The following is a 12,320-nucleotide window of genomic DNA, read 5'->3' as shown; positions in this document are numbered from 1 at the left end:
TTGTTTTTTATTCCCTTTGCACATCCGCTTCAGCTTGGATGTTGAGAAGAAGCGTTTGTCTCTGTCTGGCTCTGTGCATACGTGCACATGTGCATGTGTTCTGGGGGGGGGAGAGGTGCCGTAAGAGTGCTGCTTTTCTCTCCTTGGAGGTCCATTGTTTCTTGCTCTCTCCATTCTCCCCGCCTTTTTGCTGCCGCCTCCCCTTGCCCTTTCAACTGTGTTGCTGATTGGTTGAATGAGAAATGGCCAACAGGAAGTGGCGAGGCAAAGGTTGATTGTGTTAACCATGCTGCTTGACTGGGATGCTTCCTGTGTGTTAGGCTTCCTGTTTGACCCATCACTCCTATCGGGGGTCTCGTATGGTTAATTAGTTGGTATGGTCCTCTTTAAGGCGTGTGTGTGTGTGTGTGTGTGTGTGTGTGTGTGTGTGTGTGTGTAGCCGCCCTTTTGGGGTCTGAAATTTTTTTTTTCTCCATTGTACTTGACCATAGAGGTTATGTTGGTGGTGTTACATTGCTGACTAATACATTTAAGTGGAATTATCAGTACAGATGAAATGATGACCTGTCGATCGGTTCATTAAAGTTAGTGTGTAATCATGTTCTTTGCTGGACTCTCCTCTTCAAAAGCCATGTTGAGAATAGTACCTGATTTGTGGGATATCGGTTTGTGTATTGTTCATCAGTGTGTCACGTTTGTGCTTGGTGGGTGAAATATAGCAAGAGTAGCATATTAAGAATGCAAACAAGGTATTTATTTATTCTAGTAAATATAGCTTATATGTAAACCAGCCAGAATGGTAGCTCTGAAAATTGAACTATTCTGCTCTGCATTCTTGTTGTCTTTTATCTGTACAGTGGGATGATCCTGACCAGTAAGGTTTAGCAGTTAATTGTCTTCCATTAAATTGTCTGGGGGGGGGGGGGGGGGGGGGGATGCTTTGGGTGGGGGGAGAGAAAATGACTTGTAAAGTTGAATAAGAGCGGAGTGAAAAATAAGACGTAAGCTTATCCTCCCGTCTCAGCATGGAAAACCTTGTCAGAAAAGTCCTTGCTATTAAAAGGAACTACATTTTTACTGGATGGTTGACCTTGGACTTGTACGGTCAATCACTGTTACATTTATAAAGTATTGCAGTGTTACATGTGTAGAGTATATCCCTACAGTCCATTTGTATGTCACCAATGTTACGTTTGTAAAGTATAACACGACGTTACATTTGGTGCTCCAACAGCTGTGCAGTTTCCATTTTTGGACATCCAGTAAGGCATCCTCAGAGTCTGCTATATAAAAAAACACAACAAAAAGGGCGTTGAGTGGTGGTGGTGGGCGGGGGCGGAGACCCACACATTCAGGAAGCTGCCAAGAGTGTCCTGCAGCTCGTTGTCATTGAGAGAGCAGTGTGGACACGGCTCTGTCATGCGGGTGAGGGTGTCGGGCATTGTGGCGGGGTATTGTGTGTGCTTGTATTGGGCACATGCATTTGTATGCATTGCTTATGTACTTGGTGGGGCAGCGTAGAGTGATGGCCCCTCTGTGGAGGCGTGGCCAGGTACATTCTGATACCTGTTTGCTGGTTTTTGTTTTATTGATATTTGCCGTGTGTGTGTGTGTGTGTGTGTGTGTGTGTGTGTGTGTGTGTGTGTGAGACCATGTCTATTGGGGCGGGTGCTTGTTTGTGCTTCTTGTGTCGGCTGTGTTTGAAAGCATGTTTATAATTACGAGGCATGGAATGTGTCTCATTGTCTGCAGCTCTGAAGGGGGTGGGGGTGAAGGTGGGGGTGGGGTGACCTGCCGGTTCCTCCGCATCAGCTGAGGCTGTCCCATCATGCACCAGGCCATCTCTCCTGCGCTTTCAGCAGCAGAAGGGCCGTCTGGGGGAGCTGGCCTCCGTAACGGCTGCGCGGCAACACACACACACACCTGCTTTGTGGCTTTGTTGTGCACGTTTGCAGGGGCGTATGCATTATGTATGTTGATGGCGGGAGTGTGCACGTGTGTGCGGAGTAGTGGTGTATAACATGAAAGACATTGGCTGGCTGTGTGCGTGCGTGTGTGTGCGTGTGTGCGCACACAAGCCTGTGGGTCTGTACGCCTGCTCCATGCGCGTATGAGCCGAACGCTCCGAACAAGGACGAGCCACATCGTTGGGGGGGGGGGGGGGGGGGGGGGGGGGGGGTTCCTCCCCATGACGTAGGCCCCCCGAGCTGTCCGAGTACTCCGTGTGATGGAGCACACACAGGTGGTGCAGCCGTGCACGTGCACGCGCCGGCGCGTCCGTCCTCAGACTGATTGTTATTCATCTGCACAGACATATCTCATTTTAAGCTGCGTGCTACTTCAAATCTTTAAAGATTGACTAGCCCTGGCACAAAGGGCTGATCCTTTGAAATGCGGTGCTTGACCCTGCCCCCAGTGCTAATGGACAATACCAAAGAATAACCCCCATCCCCCGTAGAACGAACCTCACTGTCTTACTCCAGGGTGTTCTAAAGAGCCTTCACCTTTTGAGCTTTTTAGAGGAACACTGCCCCCCCCCCCCCCCCCCCCCCACCACCCCAGCCTCTCTTTCTGCATTTGTTCTACAGTTATCCTGCCATCTTTCTCCAGAATGTCCGTTAGCAAAGCTCTCTGGCTTCTTCTGTCTCACAGGTGTAGATGTCGATGGAGCCATCTTGTGTGATGTTTGTTTTTGTGCCTCTCTGTCGAGGATCTTCTGCCAGACTCTGTCATGGAAGACCAGCAGTGTTCTGGGCCTCACCTCAAGCTGGTTACTTAAGACCACAGCCATAAGCAGTCTGGCAGTGGAAGCAACATGCATATTTAGCTTTGAAATTGTAATTAAGGCTCCCCCATGCCGGCCATGACCAAACAATAGGAAGAGAGTCTACACAAAAGTGTGTCGTCGTCCCCCCCCCCCCCCCCCCCCCGCCCAAACACCATCCATCTTTTTGTCGCCACACCATTTCTAGCCTATGGCTTAATGCATAAGAAATGTTTCGGGTCTGACGGCCTATGATGCAAAGGGGGGTATGTTTGGTGTTTGTATCTTTGTGGAAGGGAGGGGATGGTGGGAGGTGTGTGTGCGTATGTTTGTGTGTGAGTGCGTGTGTTTGTGTGTGTGTGGGACTGCTGAAGCATCAGGATTGGAGAGGCGTATAGCCAGGAGTTATTGATTATTGGCACTAGAGCAGGCTAGCGATTTTGGGACTTGCGTATCGGTTTGGTTAAGTTGGGCCATTATCTGTGAACACTGTGGTTTCCCCATACCTGTGGAGTCCTGAAGGAGTGTGTTTGGAAAGGCGAGGAAGGAGACATTTCATTATGTAGCTGGTTGACTACCACATGGCTCACGAGAGACAAGGAAGCCAACAAAATGGCCGACACCATGAACTCCGACATCTTGTTTGAAGCGACCCTCAAAGGACCTGATCCTAGATCAGAATAGTGCTCCTACTTTTCTGTCTGGATAATTGGGTTTTACATACAAAAAAAAAACTCAACCAAGACACACTCTCAAGTTATAGTGATTTAAATTGTCTAATCCCTTTGGCCCTGGGTAAAGCTTTTGTGACCTGATTGGTTCTGTTGCCCAGCATATAGGGTGCAGGGGGGTGGGATCTCCATTCTTCAGCCAGTGGGTGTGACCTTCTGGGTTCAGAGGTCATCAGGGTTTCTGCTTTTAACCCTTTCCCAGACTTCACAGCAGAGCCAAGCTGCAAGCTGAGCTCCTCCCCCTGACCCTTTGGCATGAACTTCCTTCCATGTTCTTCTGTCCTCGCTCTCAGTTCCCCAAGATCAAACGCTCCCTCTGCAGGCGCCACCATGCAATAGCAAGAGTTTTTAAAAAAGTGACACTTTTTTCCCTGAACATCAGATAAAATGTTATAGAACACCAAGAATGGTATTTGTAGTGTAGCATTATGGTGCTGCTGGCCAGTTGACCTCCTGACCTCCGCGCTGGGGTGGCCTGGTGTGATGGACACTATCATGTTTTCCCACTCTCCTTGTCAGCTTATTGTTTTCCTCCGGTTTGGAAAGGTGATTTCTTTCTCTCTCTCTCTCTCTCTCTCTCTCTCTCTCTCTCTCTCTCTCTCTCTCTCTTCCCCCTCTGTGTTTTTTTTATTTCTTTATTTGCTTCTTCATCATGTTTGGCTCTGACAGTCACTCTGTTGCTCCTTATTCCCTCTTTTCTCTTTTTCTGTCAGTCTGTCTTCTCTCTCCGTCCATCCCTCCCTCTCTCCCTCCCTCCCTCTCATGTGCTGATTGCCTTCCAGGACAGCTGGCAGTGTACTACAGTCGTCAGTGTCCGGTTTCAATATACCCATTCAATCTCCACTCGCTGCTCCCTCTCCCCCTCTGCCCCGCCCCCTCCCTCTGCCCCGCCCCTCCCTCTCCCCCTCTGCCCCCCCCCCCCTCTGCCCCGCCCCCTCCCTCTCTCCCCCTGCTCATGCTTGCCACATGCAGGAGACCCTGCATGCTGCTACGCTCACACACACCCTCCTGTCTTCCCCCGGCCACTTCCCCCTCTCCGCCTGCATTAGCTGCTCACTTGTGCGTGCGCACCGTTCACTCCTGTTGGCTGTTTGTTTATTCCCTCTCGCGAGGTGTGCCCAAGTCTTTTCGGAAGTCCTATCTTGACTAGTCTGTTCGAAGGTCCTTGGGTGGGGGTGGGGTCTACTTGTGTACTCCGTGTGCTTCTCTTGAAGGACCTTGGTTCTTGCATTCAGTGCAGGCCATTGCGTTTTATAGCGAAGGACTAACACAGGTGAACACTGAGCAGGAGGAGAGCTGCTGAGCTCTGGCCGAGGGGCCGTTCTGTCTTTTAAATGGTGTTCACATTGAGAGGCGTGGGTGTAGCCGTGCGTCCATGCACAGAGGGTGTAGCCATGCAGCCATGCAACCATGCACGGAGGGTGTAGCCGTGCGTCCGTGCAGAACTATGACCAGAAGCAGGAGTCAACTGTGCAGAACTGATCATCAGCGTTTCATTAAGCAAGGCCTACTAATTTATATGGTGGGCTAATTAATAGTTCTGATGCTGCATGAATTGAGATTTTTTTTTTTTGGTCGTCGGTTTCTCAAAATGTTCAAGTCCTCCTGGTTAAATTAACCTCTTTATCAAGTATTAAGTCTTGACCTTGCAGTGTGGTGTAGTGCATTTTATAAAAAGAGGACCAATATAAACAGCTTTAATGGAAGTGTAAGCAGCTGGATATGACTGGGTGACACATGTGGAGGGAGGAATAAAGAAACATCCATTCCTACACTCTGCACTGAGCGCTTCCCCTCTGACAGGCAAGAATATGTCCAGTCACCGTGCTGAAAGTGCCTGTGAAATCTGCCACCCCCTCCTTACTGTTCCTTAACACTTCTTTACATGCAATTACTGGCTTAGGTTTCCCTTCTGAAGTGTAACATTTTTTTGTTTGTTGGAGTAATTAGGCTTTGATCTATTGTCTAACCATTTCTCTGTCTCTTATTACAGGACCAGAAAACTTCAGATTAGAAACATTCCACCCCATTTACAATGGGAGGTGAGTCTACTTTCTTTACCTAATCTATTGATCTGTATTGCTGAGTGGGTTCTGCAGGCTGCTTCCGTCACCTCTCTTGTGAGAGAGAGAGAGAGAGAGTCAGAGTCAGTCTGGACACTGTAAATGCTGTGATTGTACATGCTCCAACATGAAACATGGCTTAATTAAATCACTAAATAGAGGCCCAATAAAAAGAGGTCTTTAAAGGAAAAAAGTGGTTTGGGCTTGTCATAAAATGAAATCCCTTTAGGCAGATGAAATTGCTCCTGTGTTAGTAATTGAGTCACTCAAGAACTTCAACTGGTCTCTTAGTAGGCCAAAAAGAGTTGCTTTCTACAAACAAGTGTTTCTTAAAGGTATGTTTTGCTAACTTAAACTATAATGTTTGGAGATTTAGCTGTTTAGCTATTTGGAATATAAATGAAATTACAATGGGAAATTACACCTGGCATCAGGCCTTCTACACACGTGTTGCATCCACGGTGACGTTTCAGTAAATGTGACAGCCAAACAGGACACACACACACCCCACTCCACTATCCCTCCCCACACCCAAAGCCTTGGGGCTTTGCTGTTATTTTAACAGTTGGTTTTAATGGTTCAACTGCTTCTAATGCCTTTGAGGAATATGATAAGTGTCTGGTAGATTCCACTGCTTCAGACAACCAAAGACACTCCTGCTTTTAGCTTTAGTGCCATTTTTAATGTTCTAAATGCAACATTTTGGTTATTTTAATTTCATTATATATAAAAAAAAAATGTCTGATGCCCTCAAGCTAATACCTTTTGATCCTTTTTTTTCTAGTTTGATAGACAGGGGGATATACAGTGCTTATATGTTCTTAAAACATATTTAAGGGAGCAAAACCTCAAGGTGATATTCTATCATAAATTAGATGAATAAAGAGATGGTGCGGTGTGATGCAGGAGGTGTGTGTGTGTGTGTGTGTGTGTGTGTGTGTGTGTGTGTGTGTGTGCCAGTGTATGAATGTGCGCGTGTGGGGGTGTGAGATCCGTGTGTAAGTGCGGGGCGTGGCATGACGCACGCTGTCTCTAATGGCTGCTGTAGTGAGAGGCTGCTGTTCTGGCAGGGCGGAGCCTCACTCCGCTTGGCCAGCCTCCATTGGGCCATGCTGCTGCTGCCAGCTTCCCCTTCCTCTGTGAGCCACAAGGGGGCGACACGCTCTGTGTCAGCGTACTACTGCTAGTAAATGGTACGGTGGCGCTGGATTTGAGCAGGTCCGGAGTGCTGCACTTCAAGTCTTGATTCTGGCGAAGGCCCATTCGAAGAGCCGTAGCAGTTCTGTCTAAGTCTCCTCGCCAGTGCTTCCTAAATAATCGTTTCAGCGTTGACTCTTTCATCTGTGGTTTTATTGATTTAGTGTTCGCATTTTATATTCTTTCTTCACCCTTGTTCTCCAGGTGCTTGATGGTCTCCTCGCCCAATATGGCACTGTAGAGAACTGTGAACAAGGTACAAGATGACCCCCCCCCCCCCAACACACACCACACACACACACACACCTACACCTTCTAATGGACCGACCAGCACTACACATATGATGAATTTTAAAATCTGTTAAATCTGTTTCTTTCATTCATTCTCTCTCTTGGTGTCTCTCTCTCTTCTTTCTCTCTCTCTCTCTCTCTCTCTCTCTCTCTCTACCACACCCCCCCCTCTCTCTCTCTCTCTGTAGTTAACACAGAAAGTGAGACCGCTGTGGTGAATGTCACTTATGCAACCCGGGAGCAAGCTAGACAGTGAGTGAACTTTGCCTTTTGACCTTTTTTCAGAGCATTACCTGCTTGTGACTTGCTGTGGATATAATAATCCAGTCATGTCCATTTGTTGTCTGTTAAAATTAAATACTGGCGTTTGTTTCATAATAGCAATATGAAAGTCTGAAGATTAATGTTTTAAATAAATCTTGAATCAAACTCATCACAGTGCACCTGCGCTGGGTCTTGATTAAAGCCCACTGTGGTCCGCAGCTTAAAGCGGAGTGCGAGTTTGTGTTGCGTGGCACAGCTGTGACACCTAGTGGTGTGTTAGCATCATTGCAATGCCACTTTCATTTAATAAAGTCTTGTATTTGATGGTTCATTGATTCTGAACTGGAGCTGTCGCCATTAAATCAAAACCTGATGCAGTTCAAAAAGGTTGAAACTGTTTCATTCCTAACTGATTATCTGCATAATAGATTTATTGTCATCTTAGGGTACTCAAAATGTGTTGACTTGCACATTCGTTATGAAGAACTGTTCCTCTCTTTTGGCCCCATGGACTTCCTGGTTTTTGAAGGCAAGATCATCCCTGGTCCTGTCCTGAATATGCTGTTTGTCTGTTGCAGGGCTATCCAGAAACTGAACGGCTACCAGTTCGAGAACAACGCCCTGCGTGTGTCCTATATACCAGACGAGACCTCGGACACCGACTCGCAGCGTGGGCCCGACAACGGCCGTCGTCCTGGTTATGGTCCCCGTGCCAACGCCCGACAGGGCTCCCCGGGCGCCTCCGTGCCCTCCAAACACCAGCATGCCGACATCCCCCTGCGACTGCTGGTTCCCACCCAGTACGTGGGCGCCATCATTGGCAAGGAGGGCGCCACCATCCGCAACATCACCAAACAGACCCAGAGCAAGTGAGTTTGTTATATTATAATGAGTGCGACCATGTTCATTTTAGTGTTGGTAAAGATTCTGTCTTGCACCTGTAAACGCCTTTAAACACATTATGCATTCTGTAATTGACTTCTTCTGTTTCTCGTCCCTGTGACGCCTTGTCTTGCGTCTCCGTCAGGATTGATGTGCACCGGAAGGAGAACGCCGGTGCAGCCGAGAAGCCAATCAGCATCCACTCCACCCCCGAAGGCTGCTCGGCCGCATGCCGCATGATCCTGGACATTATGCACCAGGAGGCCAAAGACACCAAGACGTGAGTGAGCCCCACACCGGGCCAGCCGTCCCACCCCGGCGGGCCTTCCTCTCACGGCCTTCCCCCGCGCCGAGAACGGGGAAGTTCTCACTTTGCCGAGACAAAGCGAGACCTTGAAACCATGTGACCTATTGAGGGCTTTCTGCTTGTTAGAAGAAGAAAAAAGAAAACACATTACAGCTGGCTAAGTAAAAGGCGTTCTTTCCACAACACTCGCCATCCATGTGAAACGTATTAGGCAGTACAAGGTCAGACAGAGTGCTTTTTCAAATGAGCTTTGATCTTATGGGGTCCACTCCACAGAGTAGTTGTTCGGTTCCGCATGTTATGCCATGGGCATTGTTGAGCAGAGCCGGTCCACCTGTCGCAGTGTTGTTACTGGAGGCTGCTGGGAGCCGAGTAGCTCTCCCATATCTCTCGCTTATGGCCACATTCCCCTCTGCCAGAGCTGACGAGGTCCCCCTGAAGATCCTCGCCCACAACAACTTTGTAGGCCGTCTGATTGGCAAAGAAGGACGCAACCTGAAGAAAGTGGAGCAGGACACCGACACGAAGATCACCATCTCTCCGTGAGTGGAGTTTGGGATTTTGGGTGGGGGTGATGGGCTCGGGTGTTCCCTCTATCGCGGGCTGGCGTCTCTCAGTCTGTGCGTTGTTTTCTCTGGACAGGCTGCAGGACCTGACTCTGTACAACCCAGAGAGAACCATCACGGTGAAGGGGGCTATCGAGGCCTGCTGTCTGGCTGAGCAGGAGATCATGAAGAAAGTGCGAGAGGCTTACGATAACGACATCGCCGCCATGAACGTGAGCGAGCCAATGAGAGAAGAGGGTTGGGGTGGGGGTGTGTCCCGTGGCCGCCGCTCATGGGTCGTGTGGGTGTGTCTGATTTCGGCTGACTGGTAGGTGAATGGGGGGGTGTGTGGAAACCTGCGTTTAGATGTCCCTTCTCTCCCTTTCCAGCAACAGACGCACCTAATCCCTGGCCTGAACCTCGGAGCCCTCGGCCTGTTCCCTCCGTCCTCCTCCATGCCCCCTCCTCCCCCCGGAAACCCTGGGCTGGGTGCCCCCTACGGCTCGTTTGGGGTAAAAACGTGCACCCTGGAGGATGTAGAAGTGGTTGTAATGAGGAGTTTGGTTGTATTACACATCACAGCAAGCAAGTAATGTGTTTTTTGGGGTGGGGGGGGGGGGTGTAAAAGCAAGCGTTGGTCAGCTTTGATTCACCAAGGTCATCTGCAGCACAGTAGATGTACAGCTTCTGCTGTGCCTTTAGACAGCGTGTGAACGTGGATGAGGCACGACTGCCCCGTGAGCTTGTCCACTCTCCCCATGCAGGCTCCCGAGCAGGAGACGGTCCACGTGTACATCCCGGCCCAGGCTGTGGGAGCCATCATCGGCAAGAAGGGCCAGCACATCAAACAGCTGAGCCGCTTCGCTGGGGCCTCCATCAAGGTGAGTGCGTTTGACAGCAGGGCACTGCTGTCCTTCACTACTGCTGCAGGTCACCTCAATATTACAGCGGTAGTCCAGCAATTGTCCGGTAATATTAATAGTCCAGTAATGCGCGAGAACTCTTTTGCAGTCCAAGACTTAAGGAGGACTGTGCATGCTTGGCCCAGCTGCCTCAAACGTCCTTAGACGGAGTTGAGCACGAAAAAAAATTACGCAGTACTTGGACGTGTAAATATATAATAAGCTTGCATATCCTGACAGCCGATCATTGAAATGTTGCTCATCTTCAGATTGCACCGGCAGAAACACCTGATTCTAAAATGCGCATGGTCATTGTGACTGGACCACCTGAGGCTCAGTTTAAGGTAAGCTCACCCGGCTTCTTCTGCAGCGTGGCCACCACCACTGCGGCCTCTGCCCTCACTCTTAAAGTCATCCAGTACTTGTCAAACAAATACTCGCTAAAAGCCATTTCCTGGAATGGTAGTGAATTCCGCCTGATTTTTGTCTGTATTCCTGAGGGTTCTTTCCCTTGTTACCAGCCACACGTCTTTCCACGGTGGTTGGCGAGCCGCCTGTGAAGTTTGCGATGGGCTCTGTGCTGTGTTGTAGGCTCAGGGCCGGATATACGGCAAGCTGAAGGAGGAGAACTTCTTCGGACCCAAGGAGGAAGTGAAGCTGGAGACGCACATCAAAGTGGCAGCGGCTGCTGCTGGCAGAGTGATCGGAAAAGGAGGGAAAACGGTCTGTGATTTATCATTTCTCTCTTATTTCTCTCTCCTCTCTTATTTCTCTCCCCTCTCATACACTTCTTAATGGATTTGGCAACATTGCATTTCTGTCACACTAGGGAGAAGATAAAATAATGGAAAATGCATGAAAAGAACTACGTAATTTGGTTGACTGTTTTCTGTTTGATAAACGTGGTGTCAGTGTGCCTACTTTTTTTACTACTAATTTTAATGCCTTTTGCGATCTGGGACATGCTTGCTGAAATTACTTTGTAAACGTCTTCTCGTGCCTAGACTGAAGGGGTGTGGGGGTTTGGCCCCTAAGCACATGGTCCCTAAAACAAGGCTGCTAGAATCTGAGTTTATTATTTGTCCCCTTGCAGGTGAACGAGCTCCAGAACCTGACGGCTGCCGAGGTGGTTGTTCCCAGAGAGCAGACCCCAGACGAACAGGACCAGGTCATCGTCAAAATCATCGGCCACTTCTACGCTAGCCAGGTGGGTTCCACGTGAGGCTGCCTTCACGGTTGCTTTTCCTTTTGCCCCGTTAACGCTGTACGTGGACGGTCCCTAGCTGGGACGAGCACCCAAAGGACTGTACGGTTCATGTGTGAGATGACCAGAGTCAACGAGCTGCCATGTTGTCTGCTTTTAGCTGGCCCAGAGGAAGATTAGGGACATTCTGACACAAGTGAAGCAGCAACAGAAGGGCAGTATGGGAGGCCCCGCCACACCTCACCCACACGGCCTGTCGGAGCTGGGGCCCCACCAGGGAGGGCCCCACGAGTCCCGCAGAAAGTGAGGGGCCCAGGCCTCATCTGGACGGACGGGTGGATGGACAGACGGGGCGGAGACGGCGGACGGACTGAGAGAGCGACACACAGGCCCGGCAGAGAGAAAAATGGGCGCCAAACCGAGAGGGAATAAAAAGAAAAAAAAAATGCCTGAGAGAGGACAAAAAGTTTATAGAGATGAAACTAGAAACATGAGTGATTTAAAATGAGAAGAAATGAACAAAGACAGAGGGGAACTAGAAAACAGAGACCAGATGCCAGACCAGGTCGGGTGACTGGCGACGGCAGAGGCTCCTCCAGAGATGTGCTGAGAGCTGCTGAATAACAGGAATGGCTGCCAGGGAGGGTCCTGAGGGGCGGGGCTAAGACGTCAGCGCACTTAAGAGTAACACACTCGGGAACCTCAGCCATCACCAGTCACTCCAATATTTTAAGGGTGTTTTTTTTTTGTTTTGGTTTTTTTTTTAAGATAGAGATATATGTATAGAAATGTTTATTCAGAGGTATTATTAATGAAATGCAGTGAGGCAGAGATGGAAGGGGGAGAGCGGAGAACCCATTGTGTTAAGTTATTCGTTGAGGGGAGGGGCCATAGCTGTTAACACTGCTCTTTAAGTCCCTTGCAGTAAACTGTTGGGGGGTGAGGGGAAAAAAAGCAAAAAAAAGAAGAACAAATGAGGTTGTAAATATAATCTTCATGAATATGTATTGAAATACTGCGTGCTTCCGTCGGCTGTGACGCGCTCAGCTGGCGAGGATGTGCGAGATTGAGGCCTACCTCAAGGGGCGACCTTTAGCTTGTGCCCCGCTCCCAGGCTGAGTGCTGATTGGCTGCTGGTCCACGCAGTGAGGGTACAGTAAGTGGGCGGTC

The 12,320-nt window shown here is 49.3% G+C and overlaps 1 protein-coding gene across 1 annotated transcript in view; it reads left to right on the top strand.

Annotated features, from left to right (window-relative positions):
* Positions 1–11,953, top strand: part of igf2bp1 (insulin-like growth factor 2 mRNA binding protein 1) — a 33,795-nt gene extending 21,842 nt beyond the window's left edge. Inside the window, exons 3-15 of the mRNA XM_076997510.1 lie at positions 5,489–5,537; positions 6,960–7,011; positions 7,235–7,298; positions 7,889–8,179; positions 8,338–8,472; positions 8,919–9,041; positions 9,142–9,277; positions 9,434–9,556; positions 9,809–9,925; positions 10,216–10,290; positions 10,538–10,669; positions 11,040–11,153; positions 11,311–11,953. Of these exons, the coding sequence (XP_076853625.1) occupies positions 5,489–5,537; positions 6,960–7,011; positions 7,235–7,298; positions 7,889–8,179; positions 8,338–8,472; positions 8,919–9,041; positions 9,142–9,277; positions 9,434–9,556; positions 9,809–9,925; positions 10,216–10,290; positions 10,538–10,669; positions 11,040–11,153; positions 11,311–11,457 (1,558 nt within the window). The 3' untranslated portion in view covers positions 11,458–11,953. The remainder of the gene's footprint in view (positions 1–5,488; positions 5,538–6,959; positions 7,012–7,234; positions 7,299–7,888; positions 8,180–8,337; positions 8,473–8,918; positions 9,042–9,141; positions 9,278–9,433; positions 9,557–9,808; positions 9,926–10,215; positions 10,291–10,537; positions 10,670–11,039; positions 11,154–11,310) is intronic.
* The last annotated feature ends 367 nt before the right edge of the window (positions 11,954–12,320 follow it).

This window comes from Brachyhypopomus gauderio, chromosome 2 (assembly GCF_052324685.1).
Source record: "Brachyhypopomus gauderio isolate BG-103 chromosome 2, BGAUD_0.2, whole genome shotgun sequence".
NCBI classification, from domain to species: domain Eukaryota; kingdom Metazoa; phylum Chordata; class Actinopteri; order Gymnotiformes; family Hypopomidae; genus Brachyhypopomus; species Brachyhypopomus gauderio.
The sequence above is the reverse complement of the archived record's forward strand: the minus strand, read 5'-3'. Positions and strand labels throughout refer to the sequence as shown.